This window comes from Hypanus sabinus, chromosome 10 (assembly GCF_030144855.1).
Source record: "Hypanus sabinus isolate sHypSab1 chromosome 10, sHypSab1.hap1, whole genome shotgun sequence".
In the NCBI taxonomy this organism is placed as follows: Eukaryota; Metazoa; Chordata; class Chondrichthyes; order Myliobatiformes; family Dasyatidae; genus Hypanus; species Hypanus sabinus.
Window position 1 is genome coordinate 77,642,535 of NC_082715.1, and position 27,164 is coordinate 77,669,698.

General features: G+C 37.8%; 1 protein-coding gene across 2 annotated transcripts in view; it reads left to right on the top strand.

Annotated features, from left to right (window-relative positions):
* Positions 1-26,831, top strand: part of ero1b (endoplasmic reticulum oxidoreductase 1 beta) — an 87,266-nt gene extending 60,435 nt beyond the window's left edge. For both annotated transcript variants that reach the window (XM_059982154.1, XM_059982155.1), the window contains exons 14-16: positions 7,142-7,228; positions 12,688-12,821; positions 22,481-26,831. In XM_059982154.1, coding sequence (XP_059838137.1) covers positions 7,142-7,228; positions 12,688-12,821; positions 22,481-22,541 — 282 coding nt within the window. In that variant the 3' untranslated portion in view covers positions 22,542-26,831. The remainder of the gene's footprint in view (positions 1-7,141; positions 7,229-12,687; positions 12,822-22,480) is intronic.
* The last annotated feature ends 333 nt before the right edge of the window (positions 26,832-27,164 follow it).

Genomic DNA, 27,164 nt, shown 5'->3' on the forward strand with positions numbered 1-27,164 from the left:
AATAAACTAACCCCAAAGCTTTCTACGCTCGATGAAATTTTAAAGACAGTCAATGCAAAACTTCAATCACTCACACTGGATTCTCAACAACAAGCAAGAATTTTAGTTCTCGAAGATGCCGCTCGCCAGAGAGATCACAAAGTTGAAATTCTGGAACAACAGCAATCTTTTACTTCTCAACTGCTGGATCATTATAAATCTAAACTTACTGATCTTGAAAACCAGTCTCGAAGACAAAATCTTCGGATAATTGGACTTCCGGAAAATTTTGAGAACGGTGATCTGACTGTATTTTTCTCTAAATTTTTAATGGACGCCTTCAGCTCAGAGGTTCTAGATACCCAACCAATAATCGACCGTGCACATCGCATTTCTCATTTTCAACCATCTCCAGGTACGAAATCATGACCAGTGATTCTCCGGATTCATTATCCTCATACTAAAAAAATGTCTGATTTGGGCTGCCCGGAAAATGGGTGTGATCAGGTTTCAAAATTTCAAATTTCGTATTCTGGAAGACTACAGTCCTGAAGTTTTGAGGGCAAGAATGGCTTTTAAATCAGTTATGTTGGAAATTCATCAGAAAGGCTACAAACAAGTGCTGTTATTTCCAGCACAATTGAGAGTTACTCTCAAAGATGAGACTTGTCGGTTGTTCAAATCTCCAGCGGATGCTCAAAGATTCCTCGAAGAATACTACTTTTTTCACTACGAGTTGACTAATGTATTGTATTTGTATTTTTATTTGTATTAACTTTCTTCTTTATGCTAACAATTAGTCTATAGATTTGGACCTTTTATAATGATGCTTACGTGATGGCTGATGGTGTATTTTTTACACACTTAAATAAAGGTCCAGTTTTTTTGGTTTATTCTGAGTTTGTTTTTATATTATTATTCTGTTAGTTTTGAAAGTAACTCAGATTTTTTTTAAAGGTTATATCCACTTTTTTATATCTTTAACGCTTAAATATTAAGGTTTTTTTAAAAAAAAACTTTATTCTAAGATGTTGTTTCTTTTTCCCATAAGACCTTAGTGCTTGGATACATCATATCAGTTTGGATGTGTCTGAACAAGATTAAGGACTTTCTTTTAAAATATTAATACTATATTATCCATTCTTGGGTTTTTAATGTTTTAGTATTTTTCTTTTTTTCTCTTAATCCTTTTGTTTTATATATTAAAAAACACTAATTTTAAAGTTTAATCTTTGTTATTCTAACCCTTTTTTTAAATATGAGTGGTTTGTGTCTGTTTTTTACTTTTTTGTTTGAGTTGCTGTCTTGAGACATGGGGGTAAAGTTAGTATTAGTTTGCCTGCTTGTCTCTTGCTTTTTTTCTGGGGTTTTGAGGGTGGGGGAGGGGGGAATTATTTTTTTTTTGCTTTGCTTCTTGCTTAGTTTCACTTCATGGGCTGACTCAAAACTACAAAAATGGTTGGAGTGTCGTAACTTCCGGTTCCTCCTTGAACTTACTTCCCTCTTCCGGATTCATGAGTTCATCTTTTTTTAACCTTGTGTGTTAGCTGTGATAAATATTGGCAATATGGATAAGATTATTAATTTTGTTTCTTGGAATACTAATGGTTTAAATCATCCGATCAAACAGGAAAAAAATATTCGAAGTATTCCACAGAATGAATGCTAATATTATCTTTGTACAAGAGACTCATGTGAGGAAGGTGAATAGTCAACGTTTTTTTAGGTAGACCGACAATATCACTCGAATTCCCAAGCCAAAGTAAGAGGCATTTCCATTTTTATAGATTCTTCAACCATTTTTATACACTATGAAACAATTTCGGACTCACAAGGTAGATTTTTGCTTCTCACTGGTTCACTTTTTAATCAAAAAGTTGTTTTAATTAATGTCTATGCTACAAACACTGACTGTCCTGAAGTTTTTAAAGTGTTTATTTACATCCTTTCCTAATTTAAATGAGTACATGTTGATAATGGGTGGAGATTTCAACTGTTGATTAGATCCTTCGATGGATAGATTTAAGCCCACCCAGATTCTTCCAAATAAATCGGCCTCTCTTAATAATTCCTTTATGGTTGATTCTGGGACTTGTGAAATTTGGCGATTCTCACACCCCAATGATAAAGAATTTTCATACTTTTCTCATGTTTATCATAATTATTCAAGAATTGACTACTACTTTATTGATCATCATTTACTTACAAATGTTATTGATTGTAAATATGATTCCATTACCATTTCTGACCATGCACCTTTGAAGTTATCTATTAAGACAGTGGATTCATCTTCTAATGCTAAATCTTGGAGGTTCAACTCCACTTTACTTAAGGACTCAGACTTTCTTAACTTCATTAAACAACAAATTGATTTGTTTTTTTCAACAAATTCTACAGAAGAGATCTCTAGTGAAATATTATGGGACACTTTTCAAGCATTTATTTGCGGACAGATTATTTCATACTCTGCTGGATTTAGGAAATGAACTAATACTGAAATATTAACATTGGTTGATAAAATTAAAGAAATTGATAAGACTTATTCAGTGACCTCCAGTAAAGAACTTTATAAAAAGAGAGTTGAACTTGAAATGGAGCATAGGTTGTTATTATCCTCTTCGATTGAAAACCAGTTAATTAAATCTAGAACCCAATTTTATGTACATGGAGATAAATCTGGCAAATTAATGGCTAATCAATTGAAAACTGCTTTGGTTAAACGACAAATCAGTAAGATTCGTAAACGAGATGGCACTTTGACGATTGATCATAAGCCTTTCAAGATTTTTTATAATTCTTTATATCAGAATTTGTTGAGGGTTCTTCCATAATGGATGAATTTTTAAGAAAATTGAATATCCCGAAATTAACAATAGAAGATAGTGTACTTCTAGATGCACCTATTACGGAAACCGAAATAAAAGAGGCTATTTTTTTCAATGAATTCAGGTAAAGCCCCTGGTCCGGATGGTTATACTATGGAATTTTTAAAATCCTTTTCTTCTATGCTCTTTCCTTGGCTTCGTAAAATTTTTAAAGATGCGTCTGTTAACTGTAGGTAAATTACACAATCTTTTTATGATGCCTCCATTTTTCTAATTCTTAAAAAAGATAATGACCCCACTGAATGTGCATCCTATCGGCCTATATCCTTGCTGAATACGGATTCTACGATTTTTACCAAAATTTTGGCCACTAGATTAGAAAATATATTACCTAAAATTATTTCTGAAGATCAGACCGGATTTATTAAAAACTGTTATTCATCTTTTAACATCTGAAAATTAATTAATATAATTTATACTCCTTCATCTAAAATACCAGAATGTGTCATTTCCTTAGATGCTGATAAAGCGTTCGATATAGTTGAAAGGCCATATTTATTTAATACATTACAGAATTTTAATTTTAGCTTGAAATTTATATCATGGATTAAATTAATATATTATAAATCTTTGGCTTTGGTTCTTACCAATAATCAGAGATCTTTTTTTCATTTGTCCCGTGGTACGAGGCAAAGCTGTCCTTTCAGTCCTCTGTTATCTGACATTGCTTTGGAACCTTTAGCCATTGCCATTCGTGAATCACCTAATATTTTTGGTAATACCCGTAGGGAAGGAACTTATAAGTTATCATTATATGCTGATGATTTGTTACTGTACATATCTGACCCTGAGAGATCTATTCCTGCTATTTCATCCTTCCTTCCTTCCTTGCTCAGTTTAGTAGCTTTTCTGGCTACAAACTGAATTTTAATAAGAGTGAACTATTTCCATTAAATATGCAAGTTCCAATTTATGAACACTTACCATTTAAAATTGTCACAGATCATTTTACTTATTTGTGTATTAAAATTACCAAGAAACTTAAGGATTTATTTAAAGTTAATTTTTTACCTTTAATTGACCAAATCAAGCAACTTGTTACCAGGTGGTCCCCATTATCTTTGTCATTGGTTGGTCGAATTAATGCTATTAAGCTGATAGTATTACCCAAATTTTTATATTTATTCCAAGCATTACCAATTATTATTCCTAAATCTTTTTTTGATATTATTGACTCCAAAATATCCTCGTATGTGTGGCAGAATAAAAATCCTAGATTAAGTAAAAAATATTTACAGAAGCCTAAGAAGGAGGGTCATTTGGCTTTGCCAAATCTAAGATTTTATTATTGGGCAGTTAATTTTCGATATTTAATATTTTGGACACAAGAATCAATTATAGCACCTTGCCCACAATGGGTAAATTTGGAATGTAAATCTGTACAATATTTTTCATTGTTTTCCATTTTAGGATCTTCACTTCCTTTTGCTTTATCTAAATTGAATAAACAAATAACTAATCCTATTGTTAAACATACATTACGAATATGTTTCAATTTCTTAAGTTCTTTGGCTTGAATAAGTTTATCTTATCAAGCCCTATTATATCTAACTTTTTTTTGAGCCCTCTTTTATAGATCAAGCCTTTGTATTATGGAAAACAAAAGGCTTTTGTTTTGTGATCTATTTTTAGATAACAGTTTTATGTCCTTTGAACAGCTATCTAATATAATTTGCCTAAAACTCAGTTTTTTAGATACTTGCAAGTTAGAAATTTCTTGAATAGTATGTTAGTCTTTTCTGAAATTATGTCCAATGGACATTGTGGAAAATTTTTTAGCTCTGAATCCTTGCCAGAAGGGTTTAGTAGCCATCATTTATAATATGATCATGAAAATACAGCCAGGAGTATCAGAAAAATTTAAGAAGGAATGGGAAAAAGAACTTCATTGTCTTATACCCACTGAACAGTGGGAGAAAATTTTATAATTAGTCAAGTCTTCTTCTATTTGTGCTAAACATGCCCTAATATAATTTAAGGTTCTACATAGGGCTCACATGTCCAAGGATAAACTTGCTCAATTTTATTCTTATGTTAATCCAACCTGTGACAGATGTCATTCTGAAGTTTTGGTCTTGCCCTTGTTTGCAAAATTACTGGAAAGATATTTTCGGTACTACTTCAACAGCTCTGAATATCAAATTGCAACTGCATCCTATTACTGCAATTTTCGGTTTACCAATGGTGGATAATAGTTGTTTATGCCCCTCAGCTCGACAGATGATTGCATTTGTTACATTAATGGCTAGAAGATCTATCCTATTGAAATGGAAAGAAATTAATCCTCCAACTATATTTCAGTGGTTTTCTCAAACTATTTCTTGTTTGAGTTTAGAAAAAAATTAGAAGTGTTGTCTTTTACCCTTCAGTTAAATTTGAAGAAACTTGGAGACCATTTATTCAACATTTTCGTATGAGCTAAACTGACTTTTCCTAAACCTTACTTTTATTATCCTTAATTATTTGGATGGAAGTGCAGAGTTATTGATGCTACTGTGTATTTTTGACATAATGCAATGGCCCATGTTGGTTAGGTTTTTTTTGGGGGGGGGGGGTTCTTATTTACTCCATTTTTCGTAATTACTATGAGTTTGGGAGGTTATATATGGATTATCATCTATTTGTATTTATACCTTAACCTATTAATTATGTACTCTCAAACTCTCTGTATTCATGTTTCAGTTATGTAAAAAAGAAAATAATTTAAAGTTTTACTGACCAACTTGATTGTACTTTGTAAATATACACAAATTTAGAATTTGATGGTTGCAACACACTTAACAAAAGTTGGGACAGAGTTAAAATAAGATTGAAAAGTGCACAGAATATTCAAGTAACACTGGTTTGGAAGACTCCATGTTAAGCAGGCTAATTGGTAGCAGGTGAGGTATCATGACTGGGGATAAAAGTAGCGTCCATCAAAGGCTCAGTCTTTGCAAGCAAGCATGGGTCCTGGCTCACCCCTTTATGCCAAAATTCGTGAGAGAATTGTTAGTCAGTTCAAAAGGAACATTTCTCAACGCAAGATTGCAGAGAATTTAGGTCTTTCAACATCTACAGTACATAATATTGTGAAAAGATTCAGAGACATCTCAGTGCGTAAAGGGCAATGTCGGAAACCTCTGTTGAATGCGCGTGATTTTCGAGCCCTCAGGTGGCACTGCCTAAGAAACCGTCATGCTACTGTGACAATTATAGCCACCTAGGCTCGGGAGTACTTCGGAAAACCATTGTCACTTAACACAGTCCATTGCTACATCCAGAAATGCAACTTGAAGCTGTATTACGCAAGGAGGAAGCCATACATCAACTCTATGCAGAAACGCCGGCGAGTTCTCTGGGTCCAAGCTCATCTCAGATGGACCGAAAGACTGTGGAACCGTGTGCGGTGGTCAGATGAGTCCACGTTTCAGCTAGTTTTCGGAAAAAACGGGCTTCAAGTTCTCCGTGCCAAAGATGAAAATGACCATCCTGATAGTTATCAGCGAAAGGTGCAAAAGCCAGCATCTGTGATGGTATGAGGGTGAATCAGTGCCCACGGCATGGGTGAGTTGCATGTATGTGAAGGTACCATTGACTCTGTGGCGTATATTAGGATTTTAGAGAGACATACGTTGCCATCAAGGCGACGTCTCTTCCCAGGACGTCCATGTTTATTTCAGCAGGACAATGCCAGACCACATTCTGCACGGGCTACAACAGCGTGGCTTTGTAGACACAGAGTGCGTGTGCTTGACTGGCCTGCTGCCAGTCCAGATCTATCTCCTATTGAAAATATATGGCGCATCATGATGAGGAGAATCAGACAACGGAGACCACGGACTGTTGAGCAGCTTAAGTGTTATATCAAGCAAGAATGGACAAAATTTCCAATTGCAGATCTACAACAATTAGTATCCTCAGTTCCAAAACACTTAAAAAGTGTTATTAAAAGGAAAGGTGATGTAACACAATGGTAAACATGCCTCTGTCCCAACTTTTGTTGAGTGTGTTGCAGCCATCAAATTCTAAACTTGTGTATATTTACAAAATACAATTAAGTTGGTCAGTAAAACTATTGAACATCTTTTCTTTGTACTTTTGTCAGTTAAATAAAGGTTCATGTGAATTAACATATCACAGATTTTTTTATTATTGTATTTTGGAAAATATCCCAACTTTTCTGGAAATGGGGTTTATAATATTTTGAGTTTTGAATTGAATGCTCATTTAGTTTAAATTTGCAAAATTAAATTTATTGGTAGATTATAATTGGTTTTTGTTTTCATTTTGTACAGGAGGAATTCAGACTCCATTTTAAGAATATTTCACGGATCATGGACTGTGTTGGGTGTGACAAGTGCAGATTATGGGGTAAACTGCAGGTTTGTTTAACATTCCCAAATAATAGAAAAAATGCACATGCAAATTTAATTCTGTACATTGACAAATTGCTGAAGACGTCGAGTCATTGAGATGGGAAATGGGGTGTATCAAGGCTTTGCACAAGTTAGTAATGGCATTGTGCATGTGAGTACAGCTTGTAATACAGGTGACCCTCACATCACAAGGGGGTTGCATTCCTAGACAATAGTCTATATCACCATGTTAATAACAGAGCTGCGTCACTTGCGCATGTACCTGGATTGCCTACGAGCAGTTTGTGATTGAGCCCTCTAAGTGACCAGCTATACTGCTGAACCAGAATGGATTAAAGTGCTTAATGTTTCCTGACCTCTTAGGGGAAAGTGATCATAATATGGTAGAATTCATCTTGCCTTTTGGGAAGGTGAAGCTGAGGTCAGATGTATCAATATTACACTAGAATTACAGAGGCATTGGAGAAAAACTGGTCAAAATTGATTGGAAAAGAACATTGGCAAGGATGACGGCAGAGCAGCAATGGCTGGAATTTCTGGAAGCAATTTGGAAGGCGCAGGATAGAAGCAGAAGGAAGGAAATTATAGCCCGTTAAATTGATCTCAGTGGTTGGGAAGATGCTGGATCGATTGATAAGGATGTGGTTTTGGGTAATTGGAGGCACTTGGTAAAATAGGTCATAGTCAGCATGGTTTCCTTAACAGTAATTCTTACCTGACAAATCTGTTGGAATTATTTGAAGAGTTAACAATTATTTGAAGGATAGACAGGAGAATTAGTGGTTTTTGTAAGGAAAAGCTGCTTAACAGGTTAAGAGCCCATGATAGTACGGGAAAGATATTAGCATGGATAAAGCAGTAGCTGATTAGCAGGAGGCAAAGAGTTGGAATAAAGGGAGCCTTTTCTGGTTGGCTGCTGGTGAACAGTGGTGTTCCACAGGGCTCTGTGTTCAGACTGCTTCGTTTTATGTTGTATATCAATGAGTGTATGGTCTTGCACTTTGGTAGAAAAAATTATAGGGTAGACTATTTTCAAAATGGAGAGTAAATTCAAAAACTTGAGGTACAAAAGGATGTGGGAGTCCTTGTGCAGAATTCCCAAAATGTTCATTTGCACGTTGAGTCTGTTGTGAGAAAGGCAAATGTGATGTTAGCATTCATTTCAAGATGACTCAAATATAAAAGCAAGGATGTAATGTTGAGGCTTTATAAAGCACTATTGAGGTCTTGTATGTAGTATCATGAGCAGTTTTGGGCCCCTTATCTAAGAAAGGATGTATTGACATTGGAGAATGTTCAAAGGAGGTACATGAAAATTATTCTAGGACTGAAAGACTTGTAATATGAAGAGCGTTTGATGGCTCTGAGCCTCTGCTCACTGGAATTCAGAAGGATGAGGGGTGGCCTCATTGAAAACCATTGAATGTTGAAAGGCCTTGATAGAGTGGGATGTGGAGAGAATGTTACCTATAGTGGGGAGTCTTAAGACCAGAGGACATAGACTCAGAATAAAGGGGCTTTTTAAAACAGAGCTGAGTAGTTTCTGGCTAAAGTGCCAGAAAGTGGCGGATCTGTGGAATCTGTTGCCACAGGCGGCTATGTATATGTCATTGTGCATATTTAAGGCAGAGGTTGATAGATTCTTGACTAGTCAGGGCATGAAGGGATATGGGGAGAAGGCAGGAGGTTGAGGCTGAGAGGGGAAATGGATCAGCCATGATGAAATGGCAGAGCAGATTCAATGGGCCAAATGGCCTGATTCTTCTCCTATAGAACGTAGAATAGTACAGCACATTACAGGCCATTTGGCCCACAATTTTGTGCTGACCCTCAAACCCTGCCTCACATATAACTCCCCCCCCCCCCCCACACCTTAAATTCCTCCATATACCTGTCTAGTAGTCTCTTAAACTTCACTAGTGTGTCTGCCTCCACCACTGACTCAGGCAGTGCATTCCACGCACCAACCACTCTCTGAGTGAAAAACCTTCCTCTAATATACCCCTTGAACTTCCCTCTCCTTAACTTAAAGCCATGTCCTCTTGTACTGAGCAGTGGTGCCCTAGCTGTCCACTCTGTCTATTCCTCTTAATATCTTGCACACCTCTATCATGTCTCCTCTCATCCTCTTCCTCTCCAAAGAGTAAAACCCTAGCTCCCTTAATCTCTGATCATAATCCATACTGTCTAAACCAGGCAGCATCCTGGTAAATCTCCTCTGTACCCTTTCCAATACTTACACATATTTCCTATAGTGAGGCGACCAGATCTGGACACAGTACACCAAGTGTGGCCTAACCAGAGTTTTATAGAGCTGCATCATTACATCGCGTCTCTTAAACTCTATCCCTCGACTTATGAAAGCTAACGCCCCATAAGCTTTCTTAACTACCCTATCTACCTGTGAGGCAACTTTCAAGGATCTGTGGATATGTACCCCCAGATCGCTCTGCTCCTCCACACTACCAAGTATCCTGCCATTTACTTTGTACTCTGCCTTGGAGCTTGTCCTTCCAAAGTGTACCACCTCACACTTCTCCGGGTTGAACTCCATCTGCCACTGCTCAGCCCACTTCTGCATCCTATCAATGTCTCTCTGCAATCTTCGACAGTCCTCTATACTATCTACAACACCACCAACCTTTGTGTCGTCTGCAAACTTGCCAACCCACCCTTCTACCCCCTCATCCAGGTTGTTAATAAAAATCACGAAAAGTAGAGGTCCCAGAACAGATCCTTGTGGGACACCACTAGTCACAACCCTCCAATCTGAATGTACTCCCTCCACCACAACCCTCTGCCTTCTGCAAGCAAGCCAATTCTGAATCCACCTGGCCAAACTTCCTTGGATCCCATGCCTTCTGACTTTCTGAATAAGCCTACCATGTGGAACCTTGTCAAGTGCCTTACTAAAATCGATATAGATCACATCCATGTTTTATGGTATCAGAATTGTTTATTGTCATCACTGTATGAGTGTAAAGCAGAATAAAATGATAGTTACTCTGGGTGTGATGCAGCATTAAAAAACACAAGCATGTAAGAAACATAAATATGATATAAAGGTAATCTTGTAAAATGCAATGTACAAGTAACTGTTGAGTGTGACGCTGTGTATATATTAGAATAACTTGTATACAGACTGCATGTACAAGACATAATGATTCTATCAAGAAACAAAAGTTGAAATAATTTTGATTTATTTGCATTTTATTTTCCCCTACATGAATTCCATGAGAGTGAATTTTATTCTGTATCTCAGGTTTTTGGGCAGTGATTTGTGAATGCTGTATCAGTGAATTTCCAGAACACCTATACAGGCTAATGTAGATAGAGGATAAAGTTTGATAGATACATGGAAAATTTTGATTTGCTCCCTAATGTTGTTTGTATAATTTATTTGAGTTTGATAAACATATCACATGGTGAAAATTTCATTCAGTTTCTGTAAAATATTAACAAAGGAAATTTAATACTGCTTGCCAACTGCTTTATTTTTACCTCAACTATGACTTCTGCCATATTCTTTAAATAAAAAGTGGCCCTTAAACATAGCTGCAAATATTTTCAGGTTTCTTTAGTGAAGGCTTATGGAGTCGCCATCAAAGTCACATCCTGTGGTATATAATTTATTACATTGAGATTTATAGTATGTTTCTGTGATAACGTACTCAGTGGCTATTTTATTAGTTGCAGAAATGGAGTCTGGTGCGGTCTTCTGAAGCCGATCCTCCTAAAGTTTCAAAGTGTTCTGAGTTAATTAACTTGAGTATATTCCACACTACTCCCTCAACACCAGCACCATTCTGATATAGCTTCTTAACTTGTCCTCATTGTTACAAGCCAGTTTGTTAAACTATTCCTAGGACCTGTCCCGTCTCCTTAATTGAGTTCACGTTGATGTAGAACTTATATAACCATATAACAATCACAGCACGGAAACAGGCCATCTCGGCCCTCCTAGTCCGTGCCGAACTCTTAATCTCACCTAGTCCCACCTACCCACACTCAGCCCATAACTCTCCACTCCTTTCCTGTCCATATACCTATCCAATTTTACCTTAAATGACACAACTGAACTGGCCTCTACTACTTCTACAGGAAGCTCATTCCACACAGCTATCACTCTCTGAGTAAAATACCCCCTCGAGTTTCCCTTAAACTTCTGCCCCCTAACTCTCAAATCATGACTTACTAAGATGTCTTTTGGAAATTAAGCTAGTGGAATGTTTTTGTGTGATTGCAACCCTGTTAAAAGTGGTATACCACTTGCAGTTTGTTAGATATGTTAACAACTTGGATATGATTGTACCAAGTATGATTAAATTTACAGATGAGAGGATAATTGGTAGTTGAGTTAATAGTGAGGAGAGTAAATTAAGGAGGCAATATTAATGAATTGGTGAGATGGACTGGGCAATGGCAGATGGATATTAGTGTTGATAAGAATGATGTGGTGCTGTTGGGACAACTAATAAGATTGGAAGTACACAATAAATAGGAAGGCCCTAGGGATTGTTGAAAAATAGGAAGATTTGGCAAACAAGTCCAGAGATTCATAAAGGTGGCAGAAGTTAAATACGTGGTTAAAAGTGTCTACAGTTTGCCGTCATCTGCCAGGGCACGGAATATAGGAACAAGCTTTTATTATGCCAAAATAAAATGTTGATTAGGCAATAGCAAGATGACTTTGTGCGGTTCTGGTGGCCACGCTATAGGAAGTATGTGATTGAAATATTGAGGATGTAGAGGAAATTTATTAGAACATTGCTTGGGATGGAGCATTTCCATTATGAGATGAGACTTGATATCTGGGGTTGTTTTCAGAGGGGTTAAGGGTAGATCTGATGTATACCAGACTGTGGGCTTATGGTGGGTAGGAAGAAACTTTGCCACATGGTAGAGGTGGCTAAAAGTAGAGGGTGTAGATTCAAGGAGGTGGGGGTTTTAGAGAAAGAAGGTGGTTGGAAATAGAAGGCACGTGTTCATGGACTTTAATAATGTAAAGTTCAAAGTAAATGATACCAAAGTACATGTATCACAATATACAACGTTGAGATTCATTTTCCTTTGAGTATGCTCAGTAAATCTATAGAATAGTAACTGTAACAGGATCAATAAAAAAGCGACCAGAGTGGAGAAGACAACAAACTGCAAATGTATAAATAAATAGCAATAAATAACACGAGCATGAGATGAAACAGAGTGAGGTCGTTGATTGTGGGAACATCTCAGTGATGGGGCAAGTGAGTGTAGTTATTTTTTATTTAGGAACCTGCTGGTGCAAGTCCTAAGGCTCTTAAGCCTTCTCCTGATGCAGCAGTGGGGAGAGAGAGAAGGTGATGAGCCAAGCACTGTAAACAGTATTAATGTAGGTGAACACTTGATGGTGACCAAGAACGTGTCAGGCTGAAGGACCTGTTTCTGTGCTGCATTGACTATAAATCATTCTGCTTTCTCTCCAGACTCAGGGCTTGGGTACTGCACTGAAGATTTTATTTTCTGAGCGGGAAATTAAGAATCTCCCTGAGCGCAGTCCTTCAGCTGGTTTTCAGCTAACCCGACAGGAAGTTGTTGCTCTGCTGAATGCATTTAGCAGGTAAGTGCTCATTCCAGAATGTGCTCAATTTTCTTTATCTAATTTACCAGAGGAAGAGAGGACATACAGTTATATCAGATTCAAATGCAGTTGCTCCCTCTGCTGACCAAATGAATTATGAATTCATGGAACCTGAGCCTCCTGTCATCTGTCATCCCTGCAGTCAGAAAGGGCCGTTGGGCTGAGTAGGGGGAGGAGTGGATTTCATTGATACCCATCTATTTATTCACACATGTATCAAATATCTGAATTTGTTGTGACACCTTATACTTGATTAGCCTGCTCACATTGTCAAGCACATGCATGAATAATGGCAACTTGGAAATAAGAAACTACTCCAATTTTTCAAGAGAAGGATGAGGAGAGAGATTGAAATGGACAGGATTCAGAGGTATTGATTCATCCAGTCATCCTTGCTTATTGAACAATTGAATAGCTGCTTTGAGTCCTGCTGAAGTCCATAGGCCTGAAATGTGTGCTGTAAATCAATTATCTCCACATAACTTAAAAGAATTATTTGTGAAACTGAAATTCCACATGAATAATATTGTAGTTCTGTTTAAGACATTTAAATCTGTTCTGCAAAACTTAGTCTAATCCCCTGTCTTTAGTGTGGCGTTCAGAACTCATTGTAGGCTGCAGACATCTACAATGAGTTCATATTAAAGGGAATCCTGAGACTGCATTTTCTCATGGATACCATTCAGTCATACTTGCAGCAGGAAGATGGGGTGAACATGGGTGTCTGGGAAATAGAGGAGATGTAGATAAGGGCAGCATCAATGAGGGTGGGAAGAGGTATATTCAAAATAACCATGGGAATTTGTAGGTTTATAAAAGATGTCAGACAGTTTGTCTCCAGAGATGAAGCCTCACCTGGAAGGACTGTTTGGGGCTGTGAATGGAGGCGAGGGGGGAGGTAAATGGGTAGGTGTAGCACTTTGGTAGCTTGCAGGGATATATGCCAGGAGGGAGATTAGTAGGGAACAGTGAATGGACAAGGGAATCATGGAGGAAACAATCCTTGTGGAAAACAGAGTGGGGGAGGGAGGAGTAAAAAGTGTAGATGTGTTTGGTGGTAGGATTCTTTTGAAAATTGTGGAGAGTGAGATGTTAAATGCAGAGGCTCATGGGGTGGTAAGGAAAAGCCAACCAGAAAAGGCCCTCTTTGCCTCCTGCCAGTCAATCAATCTTCTATACATGCTGATACCTTTCCTGTAATACTGTGGGCTCTTACCTTGTTAAGCAGCCTCATTTGCAGTATCTTGTCAAAGGCCTTCTGAAAATACAAATGCAGAATATCCACTGACTCTCCTTTGTCTATCCCTGCTAGTTATTTCCTCAAAGAATTCCAATAGATTTGTCAGGCAATATTTCCCTTTAAGGAAAACCATGCTGACTTGAGCGTACTTTCTCATGCACCTCCAAATACCCTGAAGCTTCATCCATAATAATAGACTCCACCATCCTCCAAACCACCTGAGGTCAGTCTAATTGGCCTCATAATTCCCTTCCTTCTGACTCCCTTCCTCCTTAAAGAGTGGAGTGACATTTGGAAATACGGGTTTTGATCAAAATTTAATGAATGGACTTACTTTGGAAGACGAGCTTGATGAGGCCTTTGTACACAGCAGCTAGCATCGTGTGCAATCTAGCAAAGAGTGAAGATAGATGAAGAAGGGAAGGATAATGCTGGCTGGAATCACTGACAACTGAAAGTTCTTTTCGTGTAAAAGTGCCAATATATATGAGAAATAGGAAGTGGAGTAAGTGGCCTTCTGCACCTTTTCTGCCCTCTGATAAAATTATTGCTGATCTAATCTTGGCCTGTATTTTCCATTCTGATTTCTGTTGTTCTTCATTTCTCTACAGCTCGTCTTGACCATGAATTAGTATTTGCTGCATTGTCCAAGAGTTTGTCTCGATGCTGATCTGCATATTAGATAATTACTCAGGGTATTCTACTTAGTAGGGTCACTGCAGGATAACTATTGGGAAATTATGTTGCAGCTGCATAAAACTTTGGTAAGGCTGCATTTGGAGTGTTGTGTGAAGTTCTACTCGGTGCATTACAAAAAGATGTAGAGACTTTGGAGAGCATGTAGAAGAGGCTTCCCAGAACAGAGCCTGGATTAGATGGTATTAGACGTACAGAAATTAGACAAACTTGTATTGTTTTTCTGGAACATCGAAGACTGTGACTGGCCCAATAGAAATAAATAAAAGAATGAGTGGCACTAGAAGTGTAAATAGAAACTTGTATCCCTAGAGGGAAAATGTCAAATATCAGAGGATAAAAGGGATAAGGTTTAAAGGAGATTTACAAAGCAAGCTTTGTATTTTTACACAGTTTGAGATGCCTGGAACGCACTGCCGTTGGAGCAGATATGACTGCAGTGTTTGAGAGGTAGTCAAACTCCAAATGAACAGGTAGGGAATGGAAGGATTATAGACCATGTGCAGGCAGATGGGATAGGATTGGCATCATGGTTAGCATAGGCAGTTTTGTGCTGAACTGTTCTATGTAATAATAGTACAACTCCAGCTTGTGATTAAGGATGACCACCCCAAGCAATATCTGATAGAAGTCCTGAAGAAGGAACTCGGCCCAAAATATTGACTATCTGTTCATTTCCAAGCATGCAGCCTAACCTGCCATTCAGCCCATCATGTCTGCTCTGCCATTCAATCATGGGCTGATCCAATTTTTCCATCCATCCCCACTCCCCACCTTCTCCCCATACGCTTTGATGCCCAGGCTATCAAGAACCTGTCTGTCTCCGCTTTAAATGCACTCAATGACTTGGCCTCCACAGCCACTCGTGGCAACAAATTCCACAGATTTACTACCCTCTGACTAATGCAGTTACTCTGTATCTGTGTTCTAAATGGATGTCCTTCAATCCTGAAGTCATGTCCTCTTGTCCTGGACTCCCCCTAACATGGGAAATGACTTTGCCATATCTAATCTATTCAGGCATTTGGAATGTTTGAGATTCCCCCCCATTCTCCTGAACTCCGGGGAATACAGCCCAAGAGCTGCCAGATGTTGTTTATACGGTAACCCTCTCATTCCTGGAATCATTCTCATGGAATGAACCCTCTCCAATGTCAGTATATCCTTTCTAAAATAAGGAACCCAAAACTGCACACAGTACTCCAAGTGTGGTCTCCTGAGTGCCTTGTCGAGCCTCAACATCACATCCCTGCTCTTGTATTCTATACCTCTAGAAATGAATGCCAACATTGCATTCGCCTTCTCAATCAACCACCAACTCAACCTGGAGGTTAACCTTTCAGGTATCCTGCATAAGGACTCCTTTGCATCTCTACATTTTGAATTCTCTCCCTATCTAAATAATAGTCTGCCCATTTATTTCTTCCACCAAAGTTAAACATGACCTACCACACACAAAGCCATGTTGACTCTCCCTAATAAGTCCCTGTCTATCCAAATACTTGTAGATTCTATCTCTTAGTACTCCGTCCAATAATTTACCTACTACCGACGTCAAACTTACTATCCTATAATTTCCCGGATTACTTCTAGAGCCTTTTTTAAGCAATGGAACAACATGAGCTATCCTCCAATCCTCCAACACCTTACCTGTAGTTACTGACATTTTAAATATTTCTGCCAGGGCCCCTGCAATTTCAACACTAGTCTCCTTCAAGGTCCAAGGGAATACCCTGCCTCCGTAATCTCATCCCTAACAATCGATTCCAACAACTTCCCAACCACTGACATCAGGCTAACAGGTCTATAGTTTCCTTTCTGCTGCCTCCCACCCTTCTTAAATAGCGGAGTAACATTTGCAATTTTCCAGTCCTCCGGTACAATGCCAGGATCTTATCGATTCTTAAAAGATCATTGTTAATACCTCTGCATTCTCTCTAGCTACTTCCTTCAGAACCCAAGGGTGCATTCCATCATGTCCAGGTGATTTATCCACTCTCAAACTTGATGTTTTCTCCTTGGCGCGACGAAGAATGAGAGGTGACCTGATAGAGGTGCATAAGATGATGAGAGGAATTGATAGTGTGGATAGTCAGAAGCTTTTTCGCAGGGCTGAAACAGCTATCACAAGAGAGCACAGATTTAAGGTGCTTGGAAGTAGGTACAGAGGAGATGTCAGGGTTAAGTTTTTTACATTAGAGAGTGGTGAGTGTGTGGAATGGGCTGCAAGCGATGGTGGTCTTTTCAGAGACTCCTGGTTAGGTACGTGGAGCTTAGAAAAATATAGGGCTATGGGTAACCCTAGATAATTTCTAAAGTAAATACATGTTTGGCTCAGCATTGTGGGCCAAAGGGCCTGTATTGTTCTGTAGTTTTTTTATGTTTCTAGACCATTAAGCTTCCTGAGCACCACCTCAATGGTAATTTTCACTGCATATATTTCACTTCTGACACTCTTGAATGTCCAGTATACTGCAGATGTCTTCCACTGTGAAGACTGATGCAAAATACACATTCAGTTCCTCTACTACCTCTGCATCTCATCATAGTATCATCAACGTCATTTTCTATTAGTCAACTATCTATCCTAAACTCTCTTTTACCCTTTATATACTTAAAAAAGCTTTCAGTAACTTTTGATATTAGTCGCCAGCTCCCTTTCATTAATTCATCTTTTCCTTCTGAATGACCTTCTTAGCTTCCTTTTGCAAGTTTTTAAAAGCTTCCCAATCCTCTTATCTTCCCATAAGCTTTTGCTTCCTTGTATGTCCTCTCTTGCTTTTACTTTGGCTCTGACTTCACTTGTCAGCCACAGTCGTGTCCTCCTTCCATTTGAAAATTTCTTCTTATTTGGTCTATATCTGTCTTGCACTTCTCAATTTTCACAGAAACTCCAGCCATTGCTGCTCTGCTGTCCTTCCTGCAAATGCCCCTTTCCTCTTTGGCCATTTCCCCTCTCATGCCATTGTAATTTCCTTTATTCCACTGAAATACCGACACATTGGAATTCCGTTTCTCCTCCTCAAATTTCAAAGTGACCTTGATCATATTGTGATCACTGTTCCCTAAGGGTTCCTTAATCATAAGCTCTCTTATCACCTCTGGATTTTTGCACAACACCCAATCCAGCACAGCGGATCCCCTAGTGGGCTCAACAAGCTGTTCTAAAAAGCCATCCCTTAGAAATTCTCCAAATTCTCTCTCTTGAGGTCCAGTACTAGCCTGGTTTTCCCAATCCACTTTCTTGTTAAAATCCCCAACAATTATCATGACATTGACCTTCTGACATGCTTTTTCTATCTCCTGCTGTAATTTATAATCCACATCCCGGCTGCTATTTGGAGGCTTGTATACAACTGCCATTGGGGTCCTTTTACCCTTGTCATTTCTTAACTCAACCCATAGAAGCTCTACATCTTCTGATCTTATGTCATCCCTTTCTAATGATTTAGTATTATTTCTTATGCACAGGGCCACACTACCCCCTCTGTCTACTAACCTATCTGTCCAGTATACCGTATATCCTTGGACATTCAGCTCTCAATGGCAACCACAACGTCATACCTGCCAATCTGTAGCTGAATTTCAATATCATCCATTTTATTTCTTATGCTGCGTGCGTTCAAATATTACATTTTCAGTCTCGTATTTGTTGCTTTTTGTTTTAACTGCACTACACCTCTATTGCCCTGTAATTCATCCCACTGGCTGTGATTATGCCTCAATCTCCTGCCTGTCCTTTCTATCATCTCTGTTGCACACTATCATTGATTTAGTTCTGTTTTCCCCTTCCTCAGCCCTATCACTCCAGTTCCCATCCCCCTGCCAAGTTAATTTAAACCCTCCCTGAACAGCTGTATTAAACCTGCCTACTAGGATATTGAACCCCTTTGGGTTCAAATGTAACCCAATGATCCAGGAACCCAAAGCCCTGCCCCCTACACCAGTCTCTCAGCCACGCATTAATATGCCTGATCATGCTGTTCTTACGCTCATTAGTACGTGGCACAGGCAGCAAACCTGAGATTACTACTCTGGAGGTCCTGCTTTTCAGCTTCCTACACAACTCCCTGAATTCCCTCTTCAGGACCTCCTCCCTTTTTCTATTATGTCATTGGTACCAACGTGTACCAAGACTTCTGGCTGTTCACCCTCTCCCATCAGAATACTCTGCACCTGATCTGAGATATCCTGTACCCTGGTACCTGGGAGGCAACACACCATGTGGGTATCTCTATCAGGCTGACAGAACCTCTTGTCTGTTCCCCTCACTATGAAATCCCCTATAACTACCACATTCCTCATCATCTTCTCTCCCATCTGCACCATGGAACCAGGCTCAGTGCCGGAGTCCTGATTGCCATGGTCGTCCTCTGTCAGGTCACCCCTCTCAACAGCATCCAAAACAAGATAACAATTTTTGAGGGTGATGGCTACAGGTGTGCTGTGTATTACCTGAGTTCTTCCCTTCACATCCCTGATAGTCATCCTAACTCTGCAGCCTTGGGGTGACTAACACCTTGAAGTTCCTGTCTATCACTTGCTCACTTTCCCTAATAAGCTGTAAGTTATCAAGCCGCAGCTCCAGATCCCTAACATGGTCTCTCAGAAGCTGCCTCTTGGTGGCCCTGGTGTAGATGTCACCCATCTGGGAGGCTGGAAACTTCCCAGGTTTCCCACATCTGACACCCAGAGCAAAGTATAACGCTACAGACATGCTCTCTATTCCTCCAAAAAATGCAAAGGGGAAAATAAAGCAAAGTCTACTTATCTTGCCAAAGCCTGAATGACCGCTCCCTTGATGACAGCTCCGCTTGGCATTGTCTCCCTTTTATGCCTGAACCTTCCCTGCTCTCCAACTCACAATTGGTGCTGTGGTTGTAGCCGAGTTCCCACAAAGCTTTCCCCTTTAAACTTCACTGCTGGACCTGTGTGCCGCCTCCTCTCTCAGAACATTTTGCATGTGTTAATCTGATAGACAAGTCGAGGTTTCTTTTCCATGAAAAATGTTGCTCGTTTCTTTTTTATATCTTATCTGTGAGCTTTAATATCTGAGGCTTCAATTTATTTAAGAAAACCATGACATTGTACTCTAATTTGTTTTTTTTTAAAGTTTGAGGGAATGGGAAGATGTTAACACAAAAATGGTAAAGCAACAGATTACATGTAAACATTATCAAGGTACTTGTTTCCATGTTGCGAGTATTTGTATCTTCCATACAGTTTGTGCAGTGCACACAAGCTAGCATGGAAACAGTGAGGATGTCAAGTCTTGTAAAAGATTTGCAGTTTATTTAAGTGTGTTCATTTGGACACTTCATTTTACAAATTAATTATGATACTTGTCAATTTTTAACTTTCTCTTCCTTGCTAATAAAAAACATAAAACTAGGAAACTACCTTGCATTTTTCCCATTTTTGAAAATAAAAATGACATAACTGTTCAAAACCCTAAAGACCAGAAAGCTAGTATAACACAAAAGCTCAAGAGGAACAGATAAACTAGCTATCTGTTATTGTTGTGGATTTCTTGTAAGATTTCTTAATGAAAGCCCTTGAAGCTAATTTTGTTGGTGACTATTTTGCTGGCTCAGCCTTTCATTTCATCCTTCCACAAACCCACAGGTGCATGCAGTAAGTTGGTTAAATGTGAGGGGGTCCAATGGGTGTGGTGTATTTGGATTTTCAGAAAGCCACATAACAGGTAAAAAGCATGAAATTAAATCGTGCATTTGGGAGCAATGCTTTGCATGGACTTAAAGTTGATTGGCAACATAAGAGTAAATGGATTTTTTTAAAAAATGATAGGCTGTGAGTCTCAGCTATTCATAACATCAGTGATTTGGATCTGGGAACAGAATGTTGTATTATGAAGATTGATTATACTAAACTGGGTGGTACAAAGAAACTTCAAGGCGAGATTGAGGAAGTGGGCAAAAATGTGCCAGAGATATAACACAAATAATTGTGAAGTTATGCACTTTGTTGGGGAAAACATAGGCAGTGTGTTAAATAGTGTTAAATGGGGAAATGTTTACATACAAAAAGATTTGGGTGACATTCTACATCAGTTACTGAAAGCGAACATTGTGTTGCTCCAAGCAATTCAGAAGGCAATAACATGTTGGCTTTAATAACAAGAGTCTTTGCATTAAGTAATGATATCTTCCTACAATTATACTTTTATACAATTATACCTTACTGTGACTATATCTGGAATATTTTGTGCAGGCTTGGTCTCCTTACCTAAGAAAAATATATAAAAGTCATAGAGAAGTGCATAGGCTGGCTGGTTTCTGAGATAGTGGAGCTGCAACTGAGAATAGGTTGGGTTAGTATTCACTAGCATTTTAGAAGAATGAGAGGAGATTTAGTTAAAACTTAAAACATTCTGATAGGGCTACATCAAATACCAGGAGGATGCCTTCTCTGGCTGGGATGTCTCAAACAGCTTTGGATTATAGCGCAGGAGATTATGGACTCAGATGAGAACTGTCTTCATTCTGATTGGTGAACCTCTGGAATTAAAATTATTATCAAAATATGTACAGTCAGCCCTCCTTATCCACAAATTCCACATGCATGAATTCAACCAACTGCGAATCGAGAAAACCTGGAAGTGCTCTTCCAGCACTTGTTGTCAAGCATGTACAGACTTTTTTTTCTTGTCATTATTCCCTAAACAATGCAGTATAACAACTATTTTACATAGCATTTACATTGTATTAGGTATTATAAGTAATCTAGAGATGATTTAAAGTATACGGGAGGATGTGCGTGGATTATCGTGGATCAGGATCAAAAAAAATCGGTTTCTCTTGCTAAGTAAGTCCGAACAGGTACATCCGGTATTATTTAGCGTCAGTTAGTCAAACGTTAGTTAGTTAGTCAGTTAGTCTTAGTATATAGCATATATTTTACCTTTCTATGCATATAAAACACTTAAAAACGTTTGTTTCAGCACTGGGCTTGAAGTTCCCGAGTTCAATCCAGTGACAGACCACTCCCGAGTGCTTTCCACTGTGCCGGGTTGATGTGGAGGATCAAAAACCCAAAACCCAATAATTAAACCACTGCATTGCTTAGCAATAATTGTAGCTTTAATTGGGGCAGAGCCTTTCTCACTTTATCCTTTAAAATTGTTCTGATCATTGACCGACATAGCCTAACGCTTTTCCAATGACCAATGGCATTTAACCTCTCTCCGATAGCTTTATTATTTCCACTTTATTTTCAATCATGATCGTGATTATTTTCGTGAACAGTATGGATTCAGAGCTCTGCCACCGGGTCCTAATGTCCACTGCACTTGAGACAGATTGAATAAGGGACTTGAGCATCCGTGAATTTTGGTATCCGCGAGGGGGTCCCAGAACCAATCCCTGGCAGATAAGGAGAGCCGACTGTATATGTCACCATATACAATTCTGAGATTCATTTTCTTGCAGGCATTCACAGTTGAACATAGAAATACAATAGAATCAATGAAAAACTGCACAGATGTACTGACAACCAACCAATGTGTAAAAGAAGACAATCTGAAAATACAAAAAAACAAAGGAAATAATAATAATACTAAGGACATTAGTTATAGAGTCTTTCTACTATCTTGGAGTTTGTATACTAATAAAAAAATTTTTAAAAACCTAACTGCATGGTTTTGAAGCTGAGGTGTAACTTTCTCTGGTGTATTTAATTTCAGACTTTCAACAAGCATACAAGAGTTGCAGACTTTCAAAATGCTGTTAAAGGACAGAAGGTAACAAATGCTGTGGAAATAGTGATGATTGATGCAAAGCAGAGACTTTGTAAAGTTGCCTAGTCTTTGGCACTTTACAGAACTTCAGGGATCCAGTGGCCATTGCACAATTTACTGTATTGCATTGGCTGAAGAACTACATCCAGATAAAGGCAGAGATGAATTGGGTATGGTAATAGTGAGCAACTATTTATATTTCAATTAATAGCATTTCTTCCTTACCTAATACAATGAAGTGCTCTTAAAGTTTTAGATTATTCCCAAAACTTACGGCATTCACCATGTGTAAGCTTTTTACTGGTTTATTGGTATAAATATTAATTTGGTCTCAAATACCACCAAAACTTACCCACTAAAGAAATTTAAAAATTCTGTTGCTATGGATTTGTCTACTATTAATGGAGTATAATTTTATTTTTGATTCCCGCTGTTTCAGAGCACCTCCCTTACCTCCAATTGTGTTGGCAATGCAAAAGGTTCTTGAGAATATTTAATTATCTTTGATCATTGATTTATTGAAGCTCTAACTGACCTTAAAGATTATCAGAGTGTGTAAAAGATAGTTTCTGAATCTGATGTCTTTACTTTTCCAAAAGAAGAAAATATTTTACTTTGGAGTGGATAACTGTCATTGTGTCATTTGTATATTGTGATAAAATGTGACTTTTGTAATTTAAAAAAAATAAAAGCAACCATTGGGTGGGTTGTGACTTTAACTGCTGTGCAATGAACTATGGACTTTTAAGCAAAATTTTATCCTGTGGAGAAATGGAAGAAGTTTTTAAATGTTGGTAATGAATTCATGTGATGGATTTTAAGACCACTTCAAAAAGAATTTACTGACTGCTACATTTAGAACAACTAATATATTAAATCTAAAAATGTCTCCTTCAAACTTTGGTAATAGTCTGAAATACAAATCAAAAGCAATATGATTTAATCCACTTTCCACATAAAATAATTTTCAGTATCATGGAGTTGTTTCTAATGACTTCTAATTTCACACTGCAGCATCTGTTATTCAGCATTTAATTCAGTGGATTGACCAAATATGGCTGTTTAATCTTATGTACAGGATGGGCTGCATCCTTTTGAATCTAGAAGCAAATATGTGTGACTCCTTAAATGTGGTTATAAAGTAAGTTATTATTGGAGCATAAGCAGCAAAGCTATATATATTGGAGCAAATAATAGCAAATATTTTTATGTAAACAAGTCTTTCCTTTTTTGTGCATGACTATTGTTGAAGCCTTTCCATCATGGGGTGGAAGTTGGAGAAAATCTACAATGATCTCAATGAATGATAGAGCAGTTTTAGAGGCCTGATCGTGCCGTGTTCATAGTTTCTTTCTCTCTTTGTCCTTGTTTACTTTTCTCTTAAACTATTCCAATTGCACAAAATGGCAGCAAGTTTTACATTCTTGCCTTTTGACTTCCCAGTTATATAATAATACCACATAATAGTAAATATATTTCATGTGAACAAGTCCTTTAGTTTGATGCAAGGCTATTGCTGAAATCTTTCCAACCTCATTTAGCTGGTGTTAAATTTAGCCTGGTTCATATAGTTAGAATACTGAGATCTGTAATGATCAAAGATTGTGCTGCTGGTAAAAATGTCCTCTGCACTTCGTAGCTTCATACCAACAATAGTTCCCCTGTGTAAATCTGGATTTGCAAAGCTAACAGGCATTCTTAATGTTAGCTAGTTCTTTACAGTTGTTTAATAGAATGATGTTGGTGTATTGTGGGGAAAAATTAAAGAATTAGTTTAAGCTCTTATGTAACAGCAACATTGGAATGTGCAGCACAGAAATAGTCCATTTAACCAAAAGATTTGCGTCCACGTTTAGCTTACACGAGCCATTCCTCGGTGCCTCTGTTCCTCTTCTAAACTTGCTACACATGCAGCAAGTACATCCGTATACAAATCTGAATTCCAGTTTGTGCAATTTTATGGTCCTTGCTTTCTTAACCAAGTTATTTCTCCAGAGTAATAGTAAGCCAGAGAGTGGTGGAAAAATGCAAGGGTATTTTACAGAAAATTTTAAAGAACTAAACAAAAATGTAGATAGAGGAAATCTGAAATATAAAGCATAACAGATGAAGGATTGGTGATTGAAATACTACCCTGCTTCTCTTTTTACGTGTCGCCTGCTTAGTATTTCCAGTATTTATTTTAGGAATATTCTGTTACAATGAGGATGGAAATTATAGGTCTACAATGATCTCAGTGAATGATAAAACAGGTTTAGAGGGCTGTCTGGCCGGATCCTGTTGTGTTCATAACCAGCATTTTCCTCTTGTTTATTTTTCTCTTAAACTATTCTCATTGCTCCAAATGGCAACATGTTTTGTCCTCTCGCCCCTTAAATTCCCTGTTGTATTATCGGTAATTGTCTTTTATTTTAGGCTAATTTTTAATTTCTCCTCCCTGTGAGAAGTGATCCCCTGTTAAAGAATGATGCATTAGATTGGATAGAGAGACCTATGATTTTTTTAAAAACATGAGATTAACCCTGCAGGGCTTTTTTTTTTGGTCTTCCTACAGTGACTTATTTAGAGGATTGCTTACGCTATATTTATCTTAGCTGTTCTGAAGCCGCTTCTTGTCACAAATATGGAGCATGGATTTTGAGAAATCTCATTGAGTTATAATCAGTAGTTAAGTTTTCTCTACCAGTGGTCTTTTTGTTTTGATATGGCTTGTATGGTATGACCAGCATTCTGCCATCTTTAACTGCCCATAAGAAGGTGGTGCTGAACAAATTATATATAATGGTTTGCTGTTCCCATACACCTACACTTTTTCCCCTCATTTTGGTAAAGTTTACCAGATCGTCTATTGCTGTTGACAGAAAAGGCTTTAAGTTGCTTGAGTGTCAGTCTTGTTTATGGTGTAACTGAGTCACAGCATGTTATTGATGGGAAGCAGTGAGTGTTAAGGTGGTGGATGGTTTGCCTGTGAGGTGTTGAGCTTTAAGTCAGTGCAATTGTGATCATCTTGGCAACTGCTGAATATCTATCTACCTTTGTAGCTGTTGAAGCTTTGGAAATTTGATGCATATGTCACATGCCACAAAATATCCACCATCTGATCAGCATTTACATACATTGTATTTTTACATTTGGTCCTGTAAGTTTTACCATGGAATCTTTTAATAAGGTTAGGTAGCCCATAAGTAATGATTCCCTGGTTTTTAATGTAGAAACTCTCTACCATGTTTTGAAAAATAATTTGATAAAGGCATGTGTAAACTTAATGAACAGCTAAGGAAAACAGAAGTAAACAATGCAAAAATATATTTAATCCTGGCATTTTAAATAATCTATCACCATTAAAGTTTTGGTCTCTCTAATGATGTGCAATTTCAGAATAATTACAATGTTAACCACCATTCTTTTAGTACTTGTTGCATCACTCATTTTCAATTGAAACTGGCAATGACGTTCCATTATAAGTTCTTCAGTTGTGGATAGATAGAAAAGCAAGCAGCAAAATAAAAAGCTGATTGCAATGGAAAAACTTGTTTCTAAATTGCAGTAGTTGTTTTTAAATTGCTATTTTGAACACAACTTTGACTGGAATAACTCAATGCTGGAGGAACTGAGCACGTCAGGTAGCATCTATAGCAAGGAATAAAGAGTTAATGTTTTGGACCAAGACCCTTCATCAGATCTTGGTCCAAAACTAAAAGTTAACCCTGATGAAGGAGATAATGAATCAGATCCTGATGAAGGGTCTTGGCCCAAAACTCAACTCTTCATTTCTCTCCGTAGATATTAACTGATCTGAGTTCAACCAGCGCTTTGTGTGTGTGTTACTCTGGATTTCCAGCATCTGTAAAATATCTTGTGCTTGTATCTGGAATAACCAGACCTGTATGCAAAACATTGTTCCTTTGACTGTTTTTGTCTAACTTTTGCTTTATAACTCTTAATCTAAGCAACTATGTCCGTTTTAGCAGCAGCTTCAGCACCTGTTTGCTTTAACACTTTACTAATTTTCATCTGCATGATCAACGCTAATATTTCAATGCAACAGTGCTCTGCCTTAAGCAAAATAAGTGCTCCATTAATGTGACAAAATTGATTGTATTTTGTGTTATCTTTGATCACAACTCATCTAAATTCTTTGTCTTTCCTAGTTTGAAGTTTTAAGGAGTTTTAAGTTCCTGTCAATTTACATGTATCAAACTGGTTTTCAACTTAGAACTAAGTGTTTTGGAATGCATCCTCTGTTTACTACACTTGTCATGTATTTATTTAAAGAAAAATAAAATTTTATTGGTGATCCACTTTCAAAACCTGTTATTTTCTGTAATGCTATGTTGATTAAAGTGGGAACTAGATCAAATGGACTAATTTTCCTGTGATTTGGATAAGCTAAAGTTTCCAGACTAAAAGTTTTTTCTGAATAATTTCCTCATGCTTAAAAAGGAGGAAATAATCTTAATGTTAAGCTCTCTTCAGTGTTCTCATTTGTATATTTTCATTAAACTCCATGCTGTCTGCCAAGGTTTGAACAGTTTGCAATCCATTATACAATGTCTGATTCTTAATAGCTTCTTGGAAAAGGGGTTTATACAACAGTTTGGCTTTTGGATGTGTTACCTGAAGAATCTTC